Consider the following 27,057-nt stretch of genomic DNA (forward strand, 5'->3'; position numbering starts at 1 on the left):
CTTTACAGCCAACGGTACACACACATGCACAAATAGTATATTAGATATATCTCATCCCTAGATACAACAATCCTGTCTTTAGTTGTATCACATGTTGTACATGGACCGCTGATTCAAACATTTCATTTTTAAATTAAGCATTTAAAGAACATTTTTCTTGTTGCAAACAAATCCCATGAAAAGCCAAAACCAACTCTGATATATCGTCTTCCTCCTCCGTGCCTTAGAGCGCCATTATTGTCCAAAAACTATTAAAAACACATCAGTGAGCCGCACTGTTGCACTGACTGACATGTTCCTTCATTACCATGAACACACACGCTGTAGTTTATTTTCCCTTAATCCCACATACACAGTCATGCTGCCAAAAAGACTCATGAGAGCACTGAATGTGGATTAATCCACTGCTGAAAATAGTCCCCAGCAAATGCACTATTTAGAGTTACAGTGCCCAGGTGTTTAAGGAAATGAATGAGCCTACAGACAAAACTAAACTTTATATTTGTGCTGAGAGATGGACTAACATGTTGTAGGTTTTGGTCTTTTCATGATATTTTTTTAAAGGTACACTCTGCAGGATTATCCTAAAAAACAATGTTTGGACTTGAAAGTAATCCTTCAATAATCACATATGACCCACTAACAGTGCAAGGACTCTTCCCTCTGACTGTATTTTCCTCTTATTTTGCTATGTTCAGGGTGTTCCTGGGCATAGCGTGCAGGTGAGGTCAGGACTAAATAAAACGGTAGCGACAACGTGCTAGACTGGAAGCAACAGGCATCCAAGAGAAAACTACTAAAAATCGCTGAAACGGCACCAAAAATTGAAAAAAGAAAAGAATAAAAATAAAATAAAAATTGAAAACAAATTGAAAAACAAAAACAAAAAAGAAAAAGAAAATATATAACAAAACAAAACGAAAAATGAAAATATAGCAAATGTGGTGTTGGCTTTCACTTTCGCTGGCGATACTGTTTACAAACAGTTTATTTCTTTATTTTCTATTTTTAACAATAAGAAAAATATAGAATAATGCCAGCTTTTGCCTAAAAGAAAATAATAATAATAATAATAATAAAATTAAGCGTGAATATAGACTATTACTGAACAATTGGTGGTCAATTTGCACTACACAATATTTCAGAAGACATGGTAGTTAATATGAATAATGAGATGATACACATTTTTCTCTTGACAACTTTTACGACATTAACTTGCAATATATTACATAAATAAATTGATTTTTTAAAAAAAAAAGGTAATTAAGGAAAGCAGTGGTCACATCTTAAAATCCCTCAGCTCTGGTTCATTTTTATTTAATTACACTTGTATGTAGAAACAGGACCACATGTTGTAGCCACAGAGTTACCATGAGTTCACTAACACAAAGTTCCCACACATTTTTACCAATGAATTTTCAAAACTCTTCAAAACATTTTACCCCATTTCCATGACTTTACTTAAGTAGATTAAAATGGGCGAGCCTACAGAGCGATGCAGCCATTCCTTATTGAATAAAACAGGCACTTCCCAGGTATCTGTGGTTAAGCAAACTGCTAGTGCTCGCCAACTTTAGTCACTTGTTAGACATTCTCGTTGCTAACTAGCTGCATATGACAATAGACCAGACCAGCACATATGGGTACTTTACAAAACATTAAGGCTAAACCCCTTTATGGAGGATAAAGAAAGAAGATCCTACAGATGTCAGTGCAGTTTGACGTGTGTTTGGATTACAACTTTGACAAGTGAAATGTTTTGTAGACCTGAGTGTTGATCGCTGTCATGTCCCTTCAGGTTTCCTCCATTCAAGTGGATATTATAGATATCTGGGTCATGATACCTGGTGATCCAATCAAAAAGTATATCTGATTAAATCCCTAGATATCATTAAGCTATGTGTCGTCTGTCAATAACCAACCAGTTAAAAGCCAAATCAAGCTAATGTTAGCTGTCCATCAGTATAAACTGCCACAAGCAGTTCTGTGCCTCATATCTCAATCAACAACATCTTTTCAGCATTTTCCTGTCTCTTTCCTGATGTGACAGCGTGTTTCTGTCCTCCACAAGGGGGCGTGGCCTTGGCGATGATGCAATGCTGGTCAGGCCTATGAATATCACAAGATACTTTTGACATTTCAAAGCTCACGCGACCCAACACTAACTTTTCAATTAGTAATACAAGGAACGTATTTTGCAAAATGTTAAAAATGTTTTGGAATTTCTATGAACACATTTTAAACAAAGGCTAAAACCAAAATTATCACCTTGCAGCTGTATGCTTCAGCGTACCGGTCAAGTTTCTCTTACAGTTTACATCCACGTCTGTAAAAACATGGATACTTCACACACAGATCTATACAATCAGCAGTGTCAAGGTGGACATCAAAGATTAGTGTCACCAATTCAGTATCTGATCAAATGTCCCCCCTTCTGTTCCTGAGTTATGATGTCAAGTAAAGGCCAGAAAAGTGTTTTATGCAGAACATTATGATGTCACAGTGAAGCTGACCTTTGACCTTTTGGATATAAATGTCATCACCTTATCATCATATTAGACATTTGTGTGAAATTAACTCATAATTATGTATAAATTCTTGAGTTATGGCCAAAAGCATGTTCTGTGAGGTTACAGTGACCTTTGGCCACCAAAATCAAATCAATTCATCCATGGGTCCAAGTGGACGTTTGTGCCAAAATTTGAGGAAATTCCCTAAAGGCATTCTTGACATATCATAATCGCGAGAATAAGATAGACGCAAGGTCACAGTGTCCTTGAATGTCAACCACCAAATTCTAATCAATTCATCGTTGAGTCCAAGTGGATGTTTGTGCCAAAATTTGAAGAAATTGATTCAAGGCATTCTTGAGAAATCAGGTCCAGGAGAATGGGATGGTCGGATGGACAACCTGAAAACATAACACCTCCAACCACAGCTATTTCTGACACAGAGGCATAACAATGTGTATACAAACTTTTCCAAAACATTCTGTTAATTCCAAACCATTTCCAGGTCTGGAAAACAGTTTTTCTAATTTCCTTACTTTTACAGGAATGCCATGACTATGCTAAGACCTGAAAAAAAAAAACAGTGTTTTGCTTCTTTGATTCCACAACTCTCAGGGACTGGATCAAGAAACTGGCAGCCAGTGGATGACTTTCACTGCAGCCTACACAGACGAGCTGCAGTAGCAACTTGGTAAACGGTTTAATGTGTTTACTTGTTGAGCTGTGCAGCGATTGCACAACACAGATGCTGTGGAGGTTAACCGCGAATGTCTGAGTCGGTTCATCTCATTATGAGATGTCAAATTTCTCATAATTACGAGATAATTACACTAGATCATAATTATAAAGACAAGTTCTCAGATTTCAACATGCCATAATTATGAGGAGATAATGAAAACAACTGGTGGTAGAAAGTTTTTTTTTCTTGTGTCTAAAGGTTTTGTTTGTGGTACATTGAGAGACATTTTGGAGCTAACCGTTGGAACTAAATCAACAGATAAACACCTAAAATTCCTCTGTGGACGCTCTACTGTACACCCTAAGTTTTGTATATAAACACATATTTAAAGCAGGTGTGAGGTAATTTCATTTATAACATTTGGTGATCATCATTTCATCGTTCATTTCAAATACTACAGTTTCTTGTTAGTAACAGTAATATAATTAATTTATTCATGAAATAAAAAAGGTCAGACACAAGCCAGTACATGACATGATTAAGAACAAAGTGAGATTTTTTAAGTCCTGGAATGATCCGATTACAAACCTATGCATACAAATACAGCCTATATAAACAAACAGTGTTCTGATTAGTGTTCGTGCATGCAAAATCTTTTACCTCTTACATATAAAATCCCAAAGGAGTGCTGGGGGCATCACATGGAGTTTACAGCACTAGTCTTCTACAGATGCAATATACACAGATACCACAAACACTGCTTATTTCTCTTATTTTACATGTTCACATAGTGCTGAAGAGGAGGAAGGAGGTTGCCTTGTTGGTTGCTGCTGCTGCAGAGAGCTGCAGTGCAGAGAGCTGCAGTGCAGAGAGAAGCGCATAGAGCTTCAGGGACGGGAGGGAAGGATGCAGAGAGAAATGGAAACGATCTCTCGCTTGCTTCCTCCTGCCAGCCTCTTTCAGGCTTCCGTTCCTCAGCAACTGAGTGATCAGAGACAAATAAAAGTGAGAAGAGACAGGCAGGCAAAGGAGACACGCTGCCACAAGAGAGCACCTGTCTAGTCGACCTATTTTTAGGCACGCTGTGCGTGCGCTAACTATACCATAAGTCTCTGAGGCTGTGATGAGAAGCAAAGCTCTCCGGCTGCAAGTTGAAAAGTTGTTCAAGTTTTTTGTTGTTCATCACCCTGGGCAGCCGGTCCTCGTGGGGTGCTCCTCACAAAGCAGGATTAGCAAGTTAGCCGGATAACTTTAAGAAGAGAAATATCTTCTGGAACTTTGCCATTATCAACATGCGAATATAGGACAATCATTTCACAGTTATCTGGAGAACTTTCTGATCCTGTTGTGTGAAATTCTCCCCTGACACTGCTGCAGAGTATTGTTGTATGTGATTACAGTGACCACATGGGACTCTGATGAAAATATAAAGTCACTGTGGACGTCCATATACTTAGAACCTGCAGTCAGGGAGTCTATAGGTATCTGACACTTTTATTTAATGCTTTTTAAATCCTTTTCAAGATAATTTTCAACCAAATATAAGACTGACTTTTGACAAATCATCTTTCTAAAATTAAGCGTCATCAGTAAGTATAAAGGTAAGTATATGTGGTATGTTTTATACAGAGATATGATTATTAACACACTTTTTCCAGCAGGTAAATGCATGTATGAAGTCAGAAGATAGATTTAAAGATTTGTAACATCAGAAATATGGACTTTCACACATAACACACTCATTTTAACAAAAAGAAATTAAATGTTTGTGGCAATTAAAACCTCTGAAATTCAAATTTAAGACTATTTAACGACTTTTAAAGCCTGAAATATTTATAAAATTGGATTTAAGACATTTTCAGGACCTGAAGACACCCTGCCCACAGTTTAAGTACAGTTAAGCAGGCACACCCTAAAATATCTTTACTGCAGACTATGGATAGCCAGAGATATCAGCAATAATGACATGATTAAAGGAATAGTTCAACATTTTGGGATATATTTATTTTCTTGCCAAGAGTTAGCAGCTGGTTAGCTTAGCTTAGCATAAAGACTGGAAACAGGAGGCGACAGCTAGCCCATCTCAGCCTGAGGGCTGTAAAATCTGCCTACCAGCTCAGTGATTGACGTGTTATGTCACATTTGTTTACTGCGTACAGAATTCGAAGTGTATGAACATTGTTTTCAAAAAGTTGTGGTTTTACTGGAGGTTCAACCCAATGTTGGGACTGTACGTTTCTGTAAACCACAGATGTGTTACATTTGAGTGTTATTATGTTGCCGACATGTTGAAATTGCTGTGGTTAACGTGTGGTTACGTTAGACACAATAACCATTTGGTTATGTTTAGGAAAAATCCTGTTTTGACTTAAAATACCCAGTCTGAGGGCACAATCCCAGCAGGCAGAGCAGCAAAGTGTCAGTCAAAAACAATCACTTTTCATGCCTAGAAAGCTTCTTGAAACAAACCAATGACTCACTAAATCACAACCAGTTTTATTGTTGGTTTGTCTCGCCTGGGTGACACGCCATCCACCATCCCCTCCATGTCCTGATGACAAAGTCAGCTACTGTTCTACATCACTTTAAAAACTTTGACATGATACGTATGAAGCCTGCAAATGAAACGTATTCATGGTCTGCAGAAACATACAATTCCAACATCTTCTTCTGGCAACTGGGCTTGGAGGTTGACAAGACTCCAGGAAGTCAAAGCACCTGGCCAAGAAATAAACCCACAAATATACACCTTGCTGTTTTTTTTACACTTTGGTTTTTGTATGCTGGGCTGTTTGTGTGCTAAGCTAAGCTAAGCTAAGCTAACCAGCTGTTGACTCTAAATATGTATCTACCATACAGACACGTCAGTGGTTTGATCTTCTCATCTGACACTAGGCAAGAAAGCAAATAAGAGTCTCTCAAAATGTGCGTCTATTTCTTTAACACATTATGGTGATTCAAATGTGTGTATTTTGATGTAGAAAAAACAACAAACAAACAAACAAAAACCCATAAAATCATGTAATCTTCAATACAAAAAAAAAAAAAAAAAAAACACCAGAAAATGTGGATTTTGATTTACAGTTTTCTAAAAATTATTTCTAAGAGGATTTGTCGCCCAATTACCCTTCATTTCTCTTTGGTCGGACTTCTGCTTGACACAACTTGCATATAAGTGATTGTAAGTTGAGGGCACACATCACTGAGCTGAACACACAGTTTACAGTTCTCTACATCGGCTCCCTTCACCCTGGACAGGAAATGGTGAGCGCTAAATGTGAACATGTAGACTGGTGCAGGCCCTGCAGTCTTACCATTGAAGGATGCCTCTTTTTCACTATGTGGCTCCACTGAGTCTAGATTGCCACAAACTTATCAGAACCCAGTCTGCAGGGGAAAAAAACACAAGACAAAATGTCTATTATCAATCACACTTCATACGATGATAAAAATGTAAACATTAAGTGCTTCTGACTAGTTTTTCCCCCTTTCTCTGCTACATCTGTAAATGAAGAGCGGTAGAAGTGACAGATGTGTGTGCAGCGTGAGTGTTCAGTGTCAGTGACGATCCCGTTTGGCTCCAAAGAGTCAGGGTTAAAAACAGGAAAAGAATACTTACGCTCCTTCATCCTTCAGTAGACTCAGGAACTTGCTAACTCTGTAGCCAGGATCCATCTAAAACACAGACACATGACTCGTTAGTGCATATATGCATACAATATATTAAACATACAGTCACTAACAGGTCTGAATTTCTTTCTCAACATGCATCTGTTTCATTTAAAATTCAGAGGCAAGGTGTTAGAACATCAGGGGCCACATGTGTAAACGATCCCTACGCACAAAAACATGCGTACGCCTCCCCCCCCGCCCCTGCACTGATCATCTCTGTGATGTTTAATGACAACAACTGAGATTTTACCGCAATGATGGTTTGCAGAAATGTGATGAATTAGTAGTATGAACACTGGAAGGTGCGCCTTGTCAAAATAAACCAAAACCTACATGACTGGACCATGTGGGAGCTTAATTTAAAAGGACAGACACAGGAAGTGTCCACGCTCAGCAGTCAGACATGAGTCACGTTACAAACCAATCACAGCCGACAGATATCTTTCCCTTCTTCTGTAAATATTCAGTCTGATAAATAAAGTTGATCATGTTAGTGCAGGGCCAGAGCTTTTCATCTGTCCCACGAACGATAGGCCTACACACTTATAAACAGCTCCTGGAAGAAGATCAGCTCTGCACTCAGGATTTCAGGTAAACAGGCAATGATTCGGTGCTTGTTGAGTTTGCTTAGCAACCTCAGACGCAACCTGCCACAGCGCTCTTGAAAGGTGTAAGAGCGGCTCTCGGCACTCGACCCTACTGCCCCTAAGGCTCAGAGATAACACTATCTTGTGCTTTCTGCTTAGATGTGGTGAATTTAAAGCTCACAGCAACTTGATACAACACAGTTTCTGGCTTGTGTTCAATACCTAGTGTCAATACCTTTTTGATTCGTTGTTAGCATACTTAGCTTCTTTATCTTCTTCTTATCATCTTTAGCTTCTTCACTTATTTCGTGAATATCTCTGTCACACTGAACGCCCTGCTGAACCTTGTCGAAACTCTCGAACTCATGATCAAACTCAAGGCACGAAGAGTCAAACATTTGTAATGAACAGCCAAATCTGATTCAACTGGCATAACTCTAGCATCATAAAGTCGGGTACAAATGGTGTGATTTGTGAATCCAAACTTTATAACATCAAATTCACACAACAGCACAAATAAAAAATGTATCAAAGCAGTGGTAGAACAGCAGCTCCCATGTTCAGAGAGGTAAAATTACTGTTTTTGTGAATGTAATCTGGCTTTGAAGAAAACATAGATAAGTTTCACCTTCTGCTCAGTTCCCTGTTGGAGAGATCTGTCTGTTTGGAAAGTGCTGATCATATGACTAGATAAATGGGATTTGGAACTCGGTTCCAATGATCTATGGTGCAATGACATGGCACCACAAAATACCATCTGTCTCTGTCAACGCCGTGCTTGAACATCGTTCAAAATCCAGTCGTCACCAAGTTTGAGAGAGAGATTGAATCAGTAAGAGACTGGCTTCCATATCACTTTCTACTGTTTACTAACCTGTTTTCAGGGTGTCTATGATGTCGAATGTGACACACCACAGCTCAGGCTGTGGTAAGTGAGTTTACCTCCCATTTTTATGGGTTTTCGCTCCGTTAAAAAAAACCCACACACAAGCGCTAAATTCTTTGTAACTGCTGGAGAAAGCAGGTGATCAGCAGCTCCCATGTTCAGCAAAGTAAAATTGTTGCTTTTATAAATGGAGTTGAAGAGGGTGTGGATTAGTTTTACATTTCGTTCAGTCCCCGTCAGAAAAAGCTGTCCTCTTGGGAAGACCTGAGCATGAGACTGGATAAATGAGACTTGCATGAGTTGTGTGAGAGTTTGTTAACAGATGTTGTGATATAGTTTTACTGTTGTTAAACATGGACCCCTGCGACCCCTCGTTTTTGGATTGTTTGTACACCGTGGAGGCATGTGAGAAAAACGTTCTCCATACATAGTCAACATGACACGGAGAAAGTTATTGATACCCAAATGGTCATTTTGGGGGTGAAGTATTCCTTTAAGGGTGTTTCTACATCCATTGATGGCTCACTAAGGGAGTGAAATTGAGGCTGGAGCATGTGCAGTGAGCTCCACAATGATTGAGATTTATAAAACAGAATCAGGTGTATGTCTGTCTTTATAAATCTGATGAAAAGAATGTGTATGCATATTTCTATCTTTGTGCATACACACAGTTTTAGTCATGAATCTACGCAGAGTTTTATGCATCTGGCCCCAGAGTAATTTGATATAGTGGCAGGTCCTGGAGTTCACGCTTCAGTTTGTGCAAACAGGATTGTGGAGAAGGGGAGGGAGAGAGGAAGTAAAATTAATGGCAACCTATGCAATAACTTACAGTATGCCTGGAATTGCCTGTAGCTACTGGAGTTAAGACATGAGAGCAGTCAGAGAGGTTGGAATGAGAGGGAAAAAGATAAAGAGAAGGCCGAAGACGAGCTGTGAATGTGTATGTAGCTGCGTGGCTGTTTGCAGCATGTCTCGGCAAACACAGATTCATACTTCTTCAGGCTCAGAGTGAGGTGTGGGGGTGCAGGGTGCAGAACATGGCTGCATTTGTGCATACCACAGCAATTACACAGCATCCAGCCTCACCAAACAGGCGGTACACATCATCAACATACCACAGACACACAGTCAGGGGGAGAAATTAACACCAGCCAGCAGTCAGATTTAGGTCAATTTCTGCTGCTGCTGCCACAAGTCTGCTACCTGTTCTCGTAAACATACATTACGTTACTCAGAGGCCACTGGAGCTGATCTTTGAGATGAAGTCGCCACTATGGAGCGCAAATTCTTCTCTCAGCAGCATTAAAGAATAAAAATGCTGTGAAACAAAGCTTTTTTGGATCACACAGTTCCAACACTGCAGTTGGAACCTACTGTAACTGTTCGGGTTTCAACGTCCACGCCTGAGTAAAGATTGAACTGAAGAATGTCTTTTGGATCTTAGTTCATATCCAACAAGTTCATCTTTAAAGACAACTCCAGTTATGTAGAATTACACTTCCATGAAACCGATCAGACACAGAATCTGTGCAGCAGAGGCTGAGACATCCTGACGTTAAGTCCCTGATATAAGACTTTGTAGATAACATAATTTTACTCCGCTGCATCTTAAGATCAGCCGTAGATACACTTCATACACTTGTTGCAGTTAAAATGGGATTTTAAAAAAATTGCTCATGCATATTATTGCACCAAAGAAAAATAACTGTAATGTGCTTTAGTGGGTTCATTTAAGTTCAGTATGGAAATGACTTTGAGACAGATTGTTTATGAGTCTTGTGGTGCGTGTTCTGACGGACCTGTAGCGTTTTTTGGAGGGCAACAGTTCCAACAATAACAGTTGTTGGTGTTAATGTTAACTACAGTCATTCTGCTTTTCTCTGCTGCTCACCGAGAAAAGAAAAGCCGTCGTTGTCTTGCTATGGACCTGTTACATTTATCTTCTAATGAAAACTTTAACTTGCATGCCCTCGATGTCAATTTTCCCCTCACTGAATCAAAAATGGTATTGAATATTGCTATTTTCAAAGTCAAAAATTCCAGTGTCATGACACACAACGCTGCACCCAGCCAAGACAGAGTTCCACACATAGCTCCCCACTGATACACACCTTGTTGTTTTTACACTAAGCTAAGATGCTTCTAGCTCTTACTTCATATTTACTGTACAGACATGAGAGTGGCAGGGATCTTCTCATCTAACGATTAAGGATAGACCAATACATCGGCCGGCCGATATATCGGGCCGATATTTGAGTTTTTTACTTGTATCGGAATCGGCCGATACGCGCGTGGGTTCGCGGATTTATTTTTCCCTGGCACTTTTTTTCATTTGAAAGTATGTGGTTAAGTTGAACAAAGCTGTTGAATCCTACTGTGTACAGTAGTTGTTGTTTTATTTATGCTTCAGCTTAAATATTTGTTTATTTTATAAAGACATTACTGGAAAAAATCGGCAGTCCATAATCGGTCATCGGCTAAGAGTGATGGAAAAAAAATCGGTATCGGCATCGGCCCTAAAAAATCCATATCGGTCTATCCCTACTAACGATCGGCAAGAAAGCAAACGTATTTCTCCCAAAATGTTGATCTGGTCTGGACATCACTTTTCTTGTACTGATTTCAGACGCCTTCCTCAAATATTCAACCCTTTGAATGCTGAGCAAAGTGGTACGATTTGGGAAATGAGAAACTTTTTTTTTGACTAATTTTCTTCTTTTTAATTTTGTCTTTTTACTAATTTCTTGGGTCATTTCTTCTTTCGTTGCTCACTGCCTTCTTCCCATGTTTTTAAAAGAAGTCGAGCCAATTTGCTCAGGTTTCAAAGGGTTAAGACAATTTGTTGGGTAAAATTTTAAGTGTAAAAACAAACTTTCAACTTTTATGATGCAAAAAACGCAACACAACAACATCAAATGGTGGAATCTGCATCACAAAATTATATTAATATTTTCTAACTTGCCTTGGGGCTAGAGTTCCTACACTATCAAGCTTCTAGCGCCGTCTACTTTGCAGTGTACAATTTGCATTTTTCCCGAATTTTAGTTCATTTTTAGGAACTCTTGTATGTATCTTACATCTGTTGTTACTCTATTAGGCACTGCTATTTGCTTTTTGCCTCTTTAACACTTTATATCTTGTATATTTTGAATATTTTGTCTGATACTTAATACTCTAATGTTTTAAAAACGAGGCCCAGTGTGTGACCCTGACCTGGGGAACCCACTGGTTGCTACTGTTTTTTGAACATTAGTTGTTGGTAGTGTAAAGCCACGCTTAGACCAAAGATTTGTGTCGAGATAAACTCGTTCTAGAACGTTGCAGAGAAATTGTAGCGGTGTGAACTGGCCGGTCTGATGGTGTCACCTGCAACTCAGCTGGTCAAATCACCGGCGGCTGGTTTTAGAACGTAAAGCACATCACCTGTTTCCGCAGCCAACTGGCTCGTAATGAAGTCACTAGTCAAGTCAGAATTACCGCAGATGGCGTGATCGCTTGCTGCTGCAGGTGCTCCGTTCCTGCCAAGCCCTTTGTGAGTCACCGCTGCTGCTCGCTGTATGTGCTTATGACCCCCCCCCCCCCCCCCCCACAGAGAGTTGTTGCAGAGAGATGATACGCCGTCTCATCTAGTTGCAATGGTGTGAACTGGCAGGTTTTTAGAAAGTTGCAGAACGGCACATTGCAGTAGTTGCCTCTTTCACCTCATCTCGTCGCAAATCTTTGGTCTCAACTGGGCTTAATTTGTGTTCCTGTAATTTGAAGCATTCTCTGGCACAAGAATTTCCTTTGGGATGGATAAAGTTGTATTAAATTGAATTAAACTGAACTGGATTAACTGTCTGTGACATGTAAAACTCCCTCTTTAAACCTGACTAAGTCTGAAAATTAGAATCATACTGTTCTAATTATAAATTAGCACCAAGTGAATCTTTACACCTGAATCAAACCCATGAAGTTCACTCCTAATCTGACAGAAACACATGAAACCTGGAGCTTGCAGAGTACAAAGATTCTTCATTTACAGAGCTCACCCAGAGACAGTGCTGCAGTAAGTTCCCATCTCTGAAGCAAACATGTTCCTACACCGACACAGAGCAGAATCCCACCAGGATTCTCTCTCCATCTGCACTGTTCTGTCTTGTTATTTAACAGGTGAGAATGAGCACAATGTTCGCCACACGCTCGCCGAGTCAGAGAGTGTTTGGTGTATGATGCAACATTGTCCTTTTAATGAGCTGCATTGTCTCTGTGGCTGAAGCTAAACAAATGGAGTTGTATTTCAAGCAAAAGATACAATTAACTTTAAAGTCCCGAGACCACTGCGTCTCAGGGAGTGATGTATGACTGATCTTGACCAATCAAATTGATTACCCTGGTGTTCTGACAGGGTCAGGGCCCCCACGAGGCTTTGCAAGTAATAATTTGGGTACACGGCAGAAAGAAATAAGTACACCAGTGTCAACAGGGACTCTTAAAAAAGCAGGAAAACATAACCCCCATGCCAAACCACAAAACCCCTAAAGGCAATTTTAAAAAGGTGAGGAGACTCTCTACTGGCTGTACGCATCTACATACACACAACTGATGTGTTGTAAGGAAGCCAAGAGTCTGCTGTGAGTTGGTGGTCTGTGTTTTCCTTTTTGCTTCCACAGTTGGACGGGTTTAATGTATGTTTTTTTTTAACCTGCCGCATGTGTCGGATGACTGATCTGTATTGATTCTGCTCTAAATTGTAGGTACACCGAAACCACGAGGTGTGTATGATTGTTCTTATGAGTAGCTTCCCTCTGATTCAGAACATGTGAACGTAACTTGGAAAGCTGTGCGGAGAACATGGTTTCATAACTATGAATGTACTGGATCTCAACCATTTGCAGAATGGTTTGTGAACTAGAAGTGCACTGGATCCTTCTGCTCAACAAATCATCAGGAAAGCCACACAGTTTTTCATTCCAGCTAATAGATGACAGTTTTTTGTGACGGAGACAGATTCTGTTGACTGTTGAGAATGCTGGCCAGATGTCGAGGATGAGGAGGGACAGGCTGCTCGAGCTCCGACCGCACTATTACAAACACAATAATAGGGACGCCGAGCCAACTTCGAATTTGTCTTTCAAAATAAAGAACAAAAAAGACAAGGCTGCCTTGCTCTCACCTTCACCCAAGAGTACTTGACCTTTCTACAAGCTAAGAGCACCAGTGCACAAGGAGCTGCATCAGCATTTGATTTACCAAGAACAGCTTAAAAATGTGAATATTTTGTATGTGACAAAGAAATGAGACCTATCTGCTCAGGACTAGTATTGGGACGCCTACTAATGTACAACAATTGCAGAGGTTGTCTGTGATCTTAATCCCCTTCCAATCTGCCATATCTGTAATTTGTCAATTACAAAATTCCACCAGTGGCTCCAGGAAAACTGTCCCATTGTTGTCAATACTGTTAAACACCTACATCTTCCAGAACAGATTGCCAATTTCCCCACTGTGGGACGAATAAAGGATTATCTTAGATGACCTATTCCATATGATTCCAAAAAGAAGAAGCACAAAAAAACGGTGGAGATATTCTACTTTAAATTAGGAACATTTGCCTCGACTTTTTAAACATCCCGTGACCTAATATTGGTCTTTTCTTTCTTTACTCCCTGTTCTTTCTTTTTGGTTTGTTTCTGTGCTTACTGCCCTTATAATGTAAGGATGTAATAATTTTCTGCCTCTTGCCTGGTTGTGAACTATGGAGGCTCTGTTGGCAAATATAAAGTAAATTTTGACAGCATTTTAGGTGCAAATTCAGGAGGTTCATCTCACTACAGATCATGGAAACTCAATTAGCAGAAAGAGCAAACTAAAATCCACCAGAAGAGCAGATCTCTTGATGACGGGATGGTTGACATGTGACAATGTGTGACATAATCAGTTCTATTTGTTCATCTTTTTCAAACATTTTCAAATCCCATTTCTTCATTCATACATTCATGTAGAAACCCAATTCAAACTTTAAAATGTTCACCATCTTTTGTACATTCTGGCTTGTATTTGACTTTACAATCCTGTTCATACTTTTGGAAATATTCAGACTTGCATGGTAAAAATGTCATTCTCAGGTTCTGACATTGGTTTGTCTTAGACGGAATGTTCAGAGCTGGAGGCAGGTACTCGACTGTCCGCGTGTAGAGGGCTTCTTAAACAAGTCTCTTTAACTCACTGTCGTGCCCATTTTTCACTCTACATACATACATTTTGGTCAAGATGGAGTAAAATCTGTGCGCTTTCGAATAATGTAGCTGTGGAAGCAAACCAACGTACACATTTAGCACAGTCAGCTTAAAAGTGAAAGAAACTCCACTAACCTGCCAGCACTGCAGTGTAGCGTCAGCTTTTCAACATGCAGCATTCACACCTGCAGTTTCTCCAGAAACTGCATTCTCTAGTTAACTAACCACTCTGGTTTTAGCTTCTCTCATCAGTTAACCACCAGCGCATGTTGTCACGAGATTATTTTAGCAAGCAAGCTCGCCCTGGTAGAATAAAATAAACATGACTTTGCAATAGCTGCAAACTCCATGCCGATATCAACCAACCAATTGATAGAGCGAGTTATAGAGCTGCTGGTCACAGCTGCAAATACAATGTAATGCACACTGATGGAAAAAAATGATGGATGAGGATGGGGGATAAAAATGTGACTGAGGGGTCACCGACAGATGATTTGACTTTCATCCCATAGTGGGCAAAAACTCAAATGCAAATCAAGTCTCTCTGTCTCACCTGCACAGACATTTCAATCAGCATGAGCAGCTTCTTAATGCCGATCCACAGACTCTGGCCCTTCACAGCTTTGGCTATGCTGGCCCGCTCTACATCCTGAAAACTGCCCAGCAGCTATGGAGAGGGGACAAAGAAAAAACAGAGCACTCAGAGTGGGATCAAAATGGGGTAGTTTCATTACGCCAACTGGGAATGCATCCAGGAATTGTAGGAAGAATATCACCTGGTCTGAGTGTGTGAACAAAGAAGAAATACATGTTAAACACCTTCATTGACCAAGTAAATGTCAAGTGTATGTGTGTATAGGTGTGTTTGTTTGTGTGTGCTTCTGTTTCGAAGTGTGTGTCTGTTACCTCCAGGGCCTCGACCAGCTGCTCGCCCCTCGAGATGTTGGGAATGTGGATGGTGGTGCTGAAAGCGTCCAACATCTCCATTTCCTGAAGGACGTCTTTGCGACTTGTGGTGCCGATGATCAGCAGCTTACGACCCTGAAGAAAAGCAGACATGACGTTAGACTGTAACTTGTTCATTCAAACATTTCATTTGTCCTGGAGCTGCAGTATGCAATTCTGGAGAAAGATAATTGATGGCTACCAACCCAACGACCTTGGGTTGGTAATTGGACCGCAAGTATTTGACAACCTGGGAATGAGACTCCACAATCAACTGTCTTTCTCCAGAATTAAATACTGCACCTTTTTTTTGTATAACTCTTTATTTAAAGTATTTTTAAATGTATAGACAAAACATAAGCACCATAGAGACCACACCAGTTAAGTATTCCTGAGTCTGCATGTTAAATGTCCTTTTATTGTCCAGACATTCATGGTGAAGCTGTGTCCATGTCTTTTGAAATAAAGACAGTCCATTCCTCCCATTGCCTGGGGAATACTGCTCTTCTAGACCTCAGGGAAAAAGTCATCTTTTCCATTCTGTTCATCCATTGTTTAAGGCTCGGAGGCTCAGATTTGTACCGGCTCTTTGTAATCGCTTCTTTGCTGGCTTTTATTTATCACATCTTACCCTACTGCACCGAAACACAGGACCTTAACATCGATAGGTATTTCATCCCCCAAGATCTTTTCTATGACTGAACATACTGGTGATTGGCACACCATCTCTAACACTGCTGTTATGACTGAGATAGTTTGCCTATGCACCTTTTTTTATGAATATTTTTTTGGCTTTTGCCTTTATTGGACAGGACAGTCTGGGCGTGGGGGGCTGACATGCAATGAGAGGCCGAGAGCTTGTACATGGGACACCCACCCTACCTGCAGGGCTCCTGGGAGCTCACATACTGCACCTGTAACAGTCAAAAGAATTGTGACTCCAATTTAAAAGTATACGTTATGGACATAAATAAAGATTTGGGCACATAGATTTTGGATTCTGTTTTTATTTGAAGGTGCCGACACACTGTGTGATAACAGCGTTGTTGCAGGTTCACTGTGTGAGATGGGTCTAATAATATCTTACAAGAAGTCTGTGTCTGACTGTGCAATATTAGTTCAGAGGCACGTGCAATGACTACTGAGTGAGTCGTAGCTCCACGATGAAAACAGAAGGGACTTAAAGCCCCCATTTTGAAAGTGACGTCAAACAAATAACTCCTTTGGCCATAATGCTGTTTCTTTTCCTTTCCTTTGTGACAATACTAACCCAATGTTTTTGGCTTCATTTCAGGTTTTATTTCAAATACTTGGTTTATAGATGTGGCCTTGCAGCAGCTGTCTTTTATCGTCAAAGCTCAAGGTGGAGGTGTCTCACAGTGAGATCTAAGACTGCTGTTTTGATTGACTGAATATTTCGCTACATTTCTCTCAAGATAACGGGATTTCGAGCAGTCCCGGATGAAGGTTGACCGCGTACAGGGGCCTTAAGTCACAACAAGAGCACAGAGAATAGAAAATAACAGGAGACAGGAGAAGACAGGACAACCGCACAGAGCATAACACAACGGAGGACAACAGTAGAGAAGACAAACATGAGCAGAGAAGAAAGAGGAGAAGCGAAAGAAATGTAGCTCCACTAAGCCGACAAGTTGGAGAAGGACCAGGAGAAGAAGACGAAGGAGGAGAGGCAGAGGAGTGGCGAGTAGACAGGGGGATTATGGCTGCCGGCTGCCCCCCCATGGCGTGGGGGGTTGTGATGCTGCATGCAGATGAGGTGCCACACAGGCGGCGGTGCTGCCAGGTCCTGGCTCTCTCACAGAGCCCATTCTCCTCCCTGTCCCCCTGGCCTCCCCCGGCCCCAGGCACCCCGCTGGGCCCAGCGCTTTACAACCCCAGAGGAGCACTGCAGCCAGGCATTCAACACCAGGCCCCGCGCCACTTCTCATGCACATGCAGCCATATAGTGGGCTATGCTCTCATTCACAAACCCATCAACAACAGACACACACACACAAACTACAACCAAAGAAACTATGAGAAATGGGTCTCTACCACCACCATTCACTGCGAGCACAACGGGCCTGGACCAAAACACTCCCTAATAACCATACACTCACACACAGTCGCTCACACATGCCAGTCGCAGCCAGAGACCTCCAACAATTCCTCACAAGACTTTTGTGCTGGCATCCATAAGATCTGCTGCCCTCTCTCTGCCACCTGAGGACTAGCAACTGCACAGTGAGCACGCTGCAAATAAACACCACAACAAAGTGTCTGATACCTTTGGAGGAGGTTTCTTCAGCAGCACCAGCAGAGCTTGTAACACCAGGTTGGAGAAACGAGGGCCGATTGGGACGTAATCTGATGAGAAAGAAATTACAATCATTTCACACTCACAACTTAATGTTCAAGATAACTTCAGGCAGAAATTTCATTCAATCCATTAGTAAGAAATGCATTGTAGCTGCCTTATAGTGAAGTGCCTCTCAGAGGAGCAAATGGAGTCTTACCTAGTAAACGTTCGATGTCATCCACAACCACACAGCTCAGCTGGGACTTGTAGGCATCTTCAAATATCTATCACAGGGAATAAAAGAGCAAACAAGCTCAGATCAAAGCAAAAAACAGCTTAACGCATGACCTGAAAACACTAAAAAGAAAATGATTTGTGTGTTACGGTGTCAGTAAATGCCTGTCAGTTTGGATTTTAAAATGCCTTCTATACCTCCTGAGTCAGTTTGAGCTATTGAGCCTAACTGGGAATCCCCACTAGAAGCAACACATAAGCAAGACATGAGCTGTGCGTAAGTATTCTGTCTCCAAATCCACACTGACTCCATCTTCCGTAAACGTCTCAGCCGTCTGTCAGCAAGAGGTGAGTGGACAGCTGCTGGCTAACCTGCCTTCCCCAGGCTGACTGCAGAAAATTTACTGAACCAAGACAGTTTTCATGTCAGCTCAGTGGGAAGAAATCAACAGTGTTTTTATGTATTGATTTTATTTCACCCCCCACTGTAGTGAGTAAAGAGAATCTGCCTGTAGTGAAACAGGCAAGCTCACAAGCAGGCTGAGAGCCTTGATCAATCAATCTATAATTGGTTAATAGCCTCAAAATACATGAACAGCAGGATATTTGTGTGATTCAAGCAGCTGTCTGTGCAGATAATGCTCCACCTCACATGACAAAAATAGACTTAAATCATGAAAAACACAGGGGGTCTCTGTGAGTCGTGCATCTCTCGGAGACCCGCTGTGAGTGGGGACTGGCTGTAAGTTCAGTTTCATTCACACGTCTCATATTGATACAGTTACATGGAGATTTTTCTTAACAGCATCCACAAGATAAGAAACAACCAAATTAACTTTGCCATCGTACATGCATCATTGATGGAGATACATTTCACACACTCTCATAAGCTCTCTGTATGAATCCCAAACATTTCTAGACCCAGAGATGACTGAATTAAGTTCTCTATATTTCAAGACTTTCTACTCAGCGTGAGAGGATTTTTAAAATTCTCAAATAAATGAGTGTTACCTTTTTGATGGCTTGGCATTTGGCGATCTCGGAGTGTCCGATCATCTTGTCGGGGGAGCAGATCTTGATAAAGGGGAACTGGGATTCTTCAGAGATCTTTGCAGCCAGCGCTGTTTTCCCACTGTTAGGTGGACCTAAGAGAGAGAGGAACGAGCACACATCAGCTGTTTGTAGTCAATCAAATGGATGTCCTTCACACATGTAGTTTTTATTTTGGGGCCTTTTACGTGGTTTAATGTGTGTTCAACTATTGTAGACTGGCATGAGGTTTGTGTGTGTGAGTCCTACCCTCCAGTAGCACAGAGACCAGCGGTGTGCGGTCGCTGTTCTTCGTCTGCTGCACCAGCAGCTCCCCGTCCTCTAGGACCGCTGACACCGGATCACCCCATCGAATGATCCCGTTCATGATATAGCTGGCGTAGTCCTCCTGATTGGTGCCGAATGCCTGGACGGGAAGAGAAAGATAGATAGCATTTAGGTTGTGTTCTTTTGTTTGTTTGAGTGTGTAAGAATAAAAATGTATACTTCCAAGGATCCAAAGTGTGACCAATCACTCAGCTTCAATGAAGACGGGACTACCTCGATATCTTGCTGCTCCACTGTCCACTTTAAATACACTACAGACTCTGAGAGCTAACGTTAGCAGCAACTGACTAGCCTGTAGCCATTCTGCTTGGCCCAACTCTGACTTCCAGAGAATCTACATAATCTACTACGAAAGCCAGAAAGGGAGCATGACAAGTAAGCCTCTCCAGATGGAAAAAAATTAAGTTGTGAATCGATTCAGAGTCATAGCAAATACAAAGATATATTCCTACATGAGTCGATTTTTCCCACACCTCTACAGCACACAGTCAAGGACAAAAAGGCATCACAGACTTTAAAAGCACAAGAACAATTCTTGTCATAATTACTACCAAAAATTCCCTGAGGAAATGGGAAGCTATCACAGTCACGTTCTGGTATTATGATTTAACCAACACCTTAAAAAGGCAGGTTTTTGGTAATAGATCGACTTGTCCAGGCTGACAGTATCTAGCAGCGTCTCATAAGCTGAGGCAGGAGGACTGCACACAGATTTGGTGGTTTGTATATAAACTTATTTACATTTATACCGTAAAACCTCAATTAAAAGCCTAGTCTCTCTCTAGCCTGGTGTGGTTACACATTTTGACAAATAAGGCCTTTCTCAATCAGACTGCCAGTGCTCCAATCAATTAATTCCTATAGATGTTCTTTGGATATTTGAAACTGGGTTGTTGGCTACTTGCTTGCTGGAACGTTAGTTAGCTGCTTAGATCAAATATACAAATATATATGTTCAAAATTTGTCAGTATGGAGATGCTACACATCGTTAGCTCGGTCAGATTCTCCACAATTCAATCGTTAGGTTCATTTTATTGACGTCATGAGCACCAGGAGGGACCATAATTCATTCAGATTTACTGGCATGACGAAAAGCAAGTGGAGACTCCCTTCTGCTGGAGCTGTCATAAAGTCAGAATATGTGTCTATTCCTCCAATACCCAATGAGTTATTCATATTCCTTGAGTCAGTAAGGGTCCAATGACCAAAAGAATCAGGAGTTTTTTTTCGTTAAAAAAGTGATGAATACTGTTTCAACAGGATAAAGTGGTGCTGTGTCGGTATGCCAGGTGCCATAATCCTCAAGTGCTTTGAAACGAGTGCCCCCATAACACTCTCTCACCGATGCCCTGTCTGTCAGGGCTAAATCAAATGAATGATTTGTTATTCGAAGCCTAATTTTTATACAGTAATATTCATACAGGTTCAAATAAAAATTTGATCGTGATTCCCATACTTAGTTGAATTTTTTCGATATGTTTTTTAAAGTGGTTCGCAAACCAAGCGCTCTTGTTTGGCCCTGACGAAGGGGACATGTCAAAATGTTCGGGCTTTTGATTCAGCACTATGCCGCTGAAGTAATAAGAGAAGAAAATGATGAAATGAACAAGTTGTTTGTGTGGTCAACATCCCTTAACCAGATAGGAGTTGTTTTTATTTTTTAAATGTACACTGACTTGTCTTAAAATGGTGGACGGGAGGAGGAAGGGGATGATAGTGGATTGCTCATTTTGAACTTTTCTGTATTTGGACTTTAAAGGCTGTGAATGTCAAATTAATTTCATGTATTCTACTTAATTTTTTATTAAAATGTATTTGACACAGATACAGGAAGAGACACACAGAGAGTGACGTAACTTACAGGTTTGATGTCGTTATTCAGTGAAGCCATGAAGTCCAGTCTGGAGACCTGCAGCCTCTCTGCCGTCTCGATGTTTACCTCCACTGTGTTACTGGCCTGCAACAAACACAAACATCACACAAGTTGAGCGACAGCAGATAATGAGCTCCGTTCATACCTGGGTGAACTTCATAACCCCACCCCCCCACCACCCCCCCCCCCCCCACTAATGAAACGCACTACATGAAGTATTACACATTTAGACTGCAGGATGTGTCAGGAGACAATGTACTCCCTCAGAGCAGAAAGGTCAGAGCGAGAGTAGGAGGAGGAGGAGGAGGGGGGAAGAATAAGTGTTCAGAGGAGTGAAGAGAAACGTCACAGCCATCAGACATGTGTAAAGCCCTTGTCTGTCATTTATCATCACCCTCTAATATCTGCTGCTCCGTGAGTGTGTGTGTGTGTGTGTGTGTGTGTGTGTGTGTGTGTGTCTGGGGGCAGAACACTTAACAGATAAGAACTTCACCTTATCAGTTTGTCCCGCTGAGCTGTGTAGATTTGAGCCTACGCACCTGATAAAACACTTAAGTGAGGGCACACACTCTGACACACACATCTGGGTTCTTTGCCCAGTCCCTTCTCGCCTGAGTGGCTACTTTAACTGGCAATATATACAGCAGTGTATCAGTGCCTGCCAGGTGTGTGGCCTGCACCTTAAACTAAGCAACACAACATGTTCTTCCAGTGAGACAGACTACATGGACACATAAATAAATACAGAGCATGTCTCTAGAGGACTCTCACCTTGATATGTCTGTTCATGGCAGTGGACTGTGCGGCCCTGACCAGGCCCTCCAGCTCAGCACCACTGTAGTTCTTAGTCTCCACTGCCAGCTCCTTAATGTCTACGTCAGTGGACAGCAGGTCGTGCTGACGCATCTTTGCCGTGTGGATGTTGAGGATCTGAATGCGGCCCTTTTCATCCGGTAACCCTGGGAGGAGAGAGGAGGACTTTAAGCTTCAGAAAAAAAGAAGTGTCCTGCTTCTGGCTGCTGTTTCTGACACAGATCAAGTCCTACATTCACAGCAGAGAGCAGTGAACTGAGCTTTGAGATTTACTTATCCTTTTAATGATTTAAATGTAGTTATTATAGACTGAATAAAGGGTCACTTTTCCAGATCACTTGGAGGAATTACTATTAAACATTCATTGATTCTGTGCTGTCAGTTATACAGTTTTAATTCCTTTCCAGTCTACTGAGATAAACTGTGTGTGAAACCTTATCAGTGCGTTCTTCACTTCTTACCGATCTCCATCTTCACCTCCAGTCTTCCTGGCCTCAACAAGGCCTCATCTATCAGGTCAGGCCTGTTGGTCATACCTGAGGGAGGGACAGATGGACAGATAGTGGAGAGGATTAATGAGGCAGATAAGTCAGAGCGCAGATGTTCAGGGATGACACGGGAGAGCCTATGAGGTTGGCCACATCCACACTAATACATTTTCACTATAGAATGAAAATGATCTCCGTACATATGATTTCAGAAACATCTCTGTCCGTACTAACATGCCTGAAAACACGTATCAAATGATCATTCATGTACATTGGGCATGCGCATGCTGGTGTGAACAGGAAGAAGACTGTCTACTCTGTGGTTGATTGCTTAGGTACAGAAAATACTATGGAGGTGGAGAAGAGCAAGACCAGAGATTTATTGGAGCGATGACGAGGTAGAACTGCTACTGGAAGTAAAACATGAGTATGAGGTGGTCATGGTGGAGTAAAACAGATTGGGAGTTGTTGCAAAGCAAATATAGCGACATACTAGAGCAGTACCAGGAGCATTATCCATCTCTGGCAAACCCACGGCAACAGGAAAGGAGTACTACCCAGCGCCATAATGTCTAGGTGTACATTTTGGCTGGACACATCGTGACTGATAAGAACCAATCGGAAAGAAAACTTGAAAGTCTCTGTTTCTGCCTGTCCATATTAAAAAGTGGCCCAAAAGGTTTCAAACTAAAACATGGTCAGCAGCGTTTTCAAAAGTCTCCTTTTACAGGTTCGGAAACACTGGAGTAGTGTGGATTGTAGGTGTGAACGTAGCAAATGTTATGCGTCTTACAACAATTTTATTTGTGTGTGAGCACCTATGACCAGGATGTTGTTGAGCTGCTCCACGCCGTCTATCTTGGACAGCAACTGGTTGACGACAGTGTCATGGACTCCCGTGCTGCCGGCCATGCTCCCACGCTGTTTACAGATGGCGTCAATCTCATCAAATATGATGATGTGAAGGCCGCTGTTCGCACCGAGCTGTGCAGCAGAGAGATGAGGAGGAAAAATAAATACAGGACAAAAGAATAATATGTGAACTGTAAGTGCTGTCTTGTCTTTTACTTCCTGCTTACAACAGTGATGGTGTGTTCTTGTCTTACACAATGTTCATCACAAGGTGATTTTGCAGGTGAGTGTGCAACTTATTACTTAAAAACACAAAATCTAAATCTAGTCTTTGCTTAAACATCCAGTTTATGTGCTCTTCCAGTATTTCCCTAACTTATTTGGGCATCAAATTAAAGGATTTTTAAATGTTTTTCAAGGTTTTAACATATAATTAGCCTATTTTTTCTTTTTTTGTTTTTCATTTAGGTTGTTTTTCAGTTTCAGCAGCTAATACAATCATATTCACAATTTTGCCCTCTGTTTTTTTCCATTTTATTAGTTGTATCTATAGCGTTTATATATAATTTGTCTAAAAAAAAAACAAGGAGAAAAATATAAAAATATTTCTATTTCTTTTTTATTAGCTGTATCTATATAGTGTGTATAAAATTTGTCAAAATACATAAATAAATAAAAATGAGGAAAAAATATTTTAATGTATTTTTTAGCTGTATCTGTATAGCGTATGCAATTTGTCATAAATAAATAAATAAAAGGAGGATAAAAATAAAAATACTTCTTTTTTATTAGCTGTATCTATATGGTTTATATATATTTTGTCAAAGTAAATAAATAAATAAATAAGTAAATAAGAGAAAAATAAAATTAAAAATAATTCCATTTCTTTTTCTATTAGCTGCATCCATATGGTTTACATATAATTTGTCAAAATAATAAATAGATATATAAATAAATAAAAGGGAAAATAAAAATATTTCTATTTTTTATTAGCTGTATCAAATGGTTTATAAATAACTGTCAAAATGAATAAATAAAAAAAAAAATAAATAAATAAATTAAATTAAAATCAAAATTATTCTCTGAAAAAAATAAAATAAAATAAAATAAATAAATAAAAATCTATATTTTGCATCCTTAAAGGAAGTTTTTAGAAGATTTCAGTGTCCCAGAGGAAAGTATTATGGAATACATTTTTTTTAAATGAGACAATTTGGCAGCTAAAACTTAAATAATTAGAGACATTACAGATAAATTTTTAAAGTTATAAAATTGCAATAAATAAATTAATTTTGAGTTATGTGAATATCACTCCTGTATAATCATGTTTATATTTTTCTGTATCAGGTTCTTTTTGAGACATAAAGACGACAAACACACAGCCGACATTGTACTTTCATCCTGACCTGAAGTCCCTCAGCAGAAAGACAGATGGAAGAAGTGAGACAGCAGCAGGGTGGGGGGTTATCCCTCCATCTACAGACCTGTCAGTCTCGGCCGTAGCATTTAAAACAGGTGTGGAGCTGTGCTTATTACACACTGCATGGTGTGTGTGTGTGTGTGTGTGTGTGTGTGTGTGTGTGTGTGTGTGTTTATAGGGAGGTCTATTAGGAGGTCAAAGACAGCCCAGCCCCTCATTAGGTGGTGAAGAGTGAGGCTCGACGCAGCTCACTGTCTCACCATCCAAACCAACCATCACTGCTGAGTTTCAATACATAACTACCCCCTTCATCCCCCACCCCCCGACGCCCTCTACAAACACACACACAGACACACACCAGAACTTTACCAAAGTTATTACAGCTATGTCTGGCTAAAGGGCAGATCTCTCCACTCCTGGAGAAATTAGTTTTTTTTTCTGTTTGGATAGATGAAATCTGTGTTTTGTGGAGATAATGGGAGAATACTGATCCACAAGAGGAGCCTTTTTATCTGATGTGTAGATAGTAAGTTCAGCAACCACCACAGGTAATACCTCTGGTTATCATTTATCAACAGCAAGATGTGGTGTTTTCATTTTTTGCAATGTGGGTTTAGCTGCGCTTTAAAGGAATAGTTAATTTTTTGAAGGGCGGGAAGTGTATGAGGTGCTTATCCATAGTCTGTGTATTACCTACAGTAGAGGGTGGTCAGTACACCCCAGTTTAGCTGCCTCAAAAAATCCGTTTAGGTGTAGGCCATATTTAGGAAGTTGTCACCTCTTTGCCTTGCCGTTAGACAACAATTTTCGAAAGGAAATCAAAACCATTATTTCACTCTCTTAAAAGCCAGACTCCATTGAGAAAAAGAAGAATTCAACATAGCTGAACCTGAGAGCTGCTGGTCTGCTGCTGCCTTGATCCGTTAGTTGGTTTGTGTTATTGTGTGAATTTGACGTTTTAAAATCTACAAATCACTTTGTGGCTCTCGGCCCAAACATATTCCTGATATTCTTGTGACATATGAACCTCTTAGAACGCTTCAGACATTTGGGGCTGGCCTCCTGGTTTTCACAAAACAAGTTGAAGCAGCATTTTGTTATCATTCAACACAGACTTGAAACAACCTCCTAGATGATATTAGACGAGCCCCGACTCTGACCACCTTTAATTTAAAGCTAAAAATTGTTCTTATTTCACACTGCGTATTCAACCCATTAATTATTTCTGCGTGGATAACTTTTTAAATTTTGTATCTCATGCATCACTTGCCTGTACTTTTGCACTTTTCAAATTACAAATCTTTGCTGCATTTTTATTACCCTGTAAAGCACATTGAATTGCTCTGGTGTATGAAATGTGCAATACAAATCAAGCTGTCTTGTCTTGCCTCAGAGAGTTAGTTTGGAGTCACTCAAGTCACACAATATCACAAAAGAAGTGATCGAGGCGGCGGTAGACCAGCAGGTTCTGTGTTCAGGGGGCTAAAATTACTGTTTTTGTCAGTCTGGTGGCCTTAATGAGAGCGATATAACTGTTTAAATTCCCTGTCGAAAAGAGCTGTCTGACGACAAGGTAAAGGCGTAAAAATATTCTGAATATAATGTACACCTATTAGATATCGGTTTTTGTTTCACTCTAGCCTGCTTCTCCAAACTGGAGGTGTGCCAACCACCATCTACTGTGGGTAATACACTGACCGTGAATTAGTACCTCATACAACCCTACTTCAAAAACTCCAAACTATCCCTTTAAATTCTTCACCTCCTGAAAGCTCAGTCATGCAATATTTAATGTGCTATGATAAAAGTAGGAGTGTTTGAGAAACCCTCTTGTGCACGTGAGTATCTATATTGAAATGTGTCCTCTCCTCACCCTCTTCTGTTCGTCCTCTGCGTCTGCAAACAGCTTCCTGATGTTGGCCTCAGACTCTCCCACGTACTTGTTGAGAATCTCGGGGCCGTTGACGATCTTTGGCTCGCGGGCCTTGAGCATCTTGCCAATCTGTCGTGCCATCAGGGTTTTACCGCAGCCTGGGGGTCCGAACAGCAGGATGCCCTTCACATGCTTACAGCCTGGAGACAGACGCACAACCGGGGAGAGAGGAAGTTGAAAAAAACTGAGCACAGGAACTCATACATAGCAAATGTTTCTACTAGTTCTAAAGCTCATGGGCCGTATCTTACACCTGGCAAAATGGGG

The 27,057-nt window shown here is 40.7% G+C and overlaps 1 protein-coding gene across 1 annotated transcript in view; it reads right to left on the reverse strand.

Annotated features, from left to right (window-relative positions):
* Positions 1-3,584: 3,584 nt before the first annotated feature.
* Positions 3,585-27,057, reverse strand: part of LOC117247724 (vesicle-fusing ATPase-like) — a 44,408-nt gene continuing 20,935 nt past the window's right edge. The window contains exons 9-22 of the mRNA XM_033612347.2: positions 26,731-26,930; positions 23,404-23,569; positions 22,559-22,633; positions 22,056-22,243; positions 21,273-21,368; positions 19,333-19,489; positions 19,045-19,178; positions 18,017-18,083; positions 17,788-17,867; positions 15,462-15,596; positions 15,109-15,222; positions 6,809-6,864; positions 6,504-6,576; positions 3,585-4,170 (exon numbers count right to left, since the gene is read on the reverse strand). Coding sequence (XP_033468238.1) covers positions 6,546-6,576; positions 6,809-6,864; positions 15,109-15,222; positions 15,462-15,596; positions 17,788-17,867; positions 18,017-18,083; positions 19,045-19,178; positions 19,333-19,489; positions 21,273-21,368; positions 22,056-22,243; positions 22,559-22,633; positions 23,404-23,569; positions 26,731-26,930 — 1,499 coding nt within the window. The 3' untranslated portion in view covers positions 3,585-4,170; positions 6,504-6,545. The remainder of the gene's footprint in view (positions 4,171-6,503; positions 6,577-6,808; positions 6,865-15,108; positions 15,223-15,461; positions 15,597-17,787; positions 17,868-18,016; positions 18,084-19,044; positions 19,179-19,332; positions 19,490-21,272; positions 21,369-22,055; positions 22,244-22,558; positions 22,634-23,403; positions 23,570-26,730; positions 26,931-27,057) is intronic.

This window comes from Epinephelus lanceolatus, chromosome 21, assembly GCF_041903045.1.
Source record: "Epinephelus lanceolatus isolate andai-2023 chromosome 21, ASM4190304v1, whole genome shotgun sequence".
In the NCBI taxonomy this organism is placed as follows: domain Eukaryota; kingdom Metazoa; phylum Chordata; class Actinopteri; order Perciformes; family Serranidae; genus Epinephelus; species Epinephelus lanceolatus.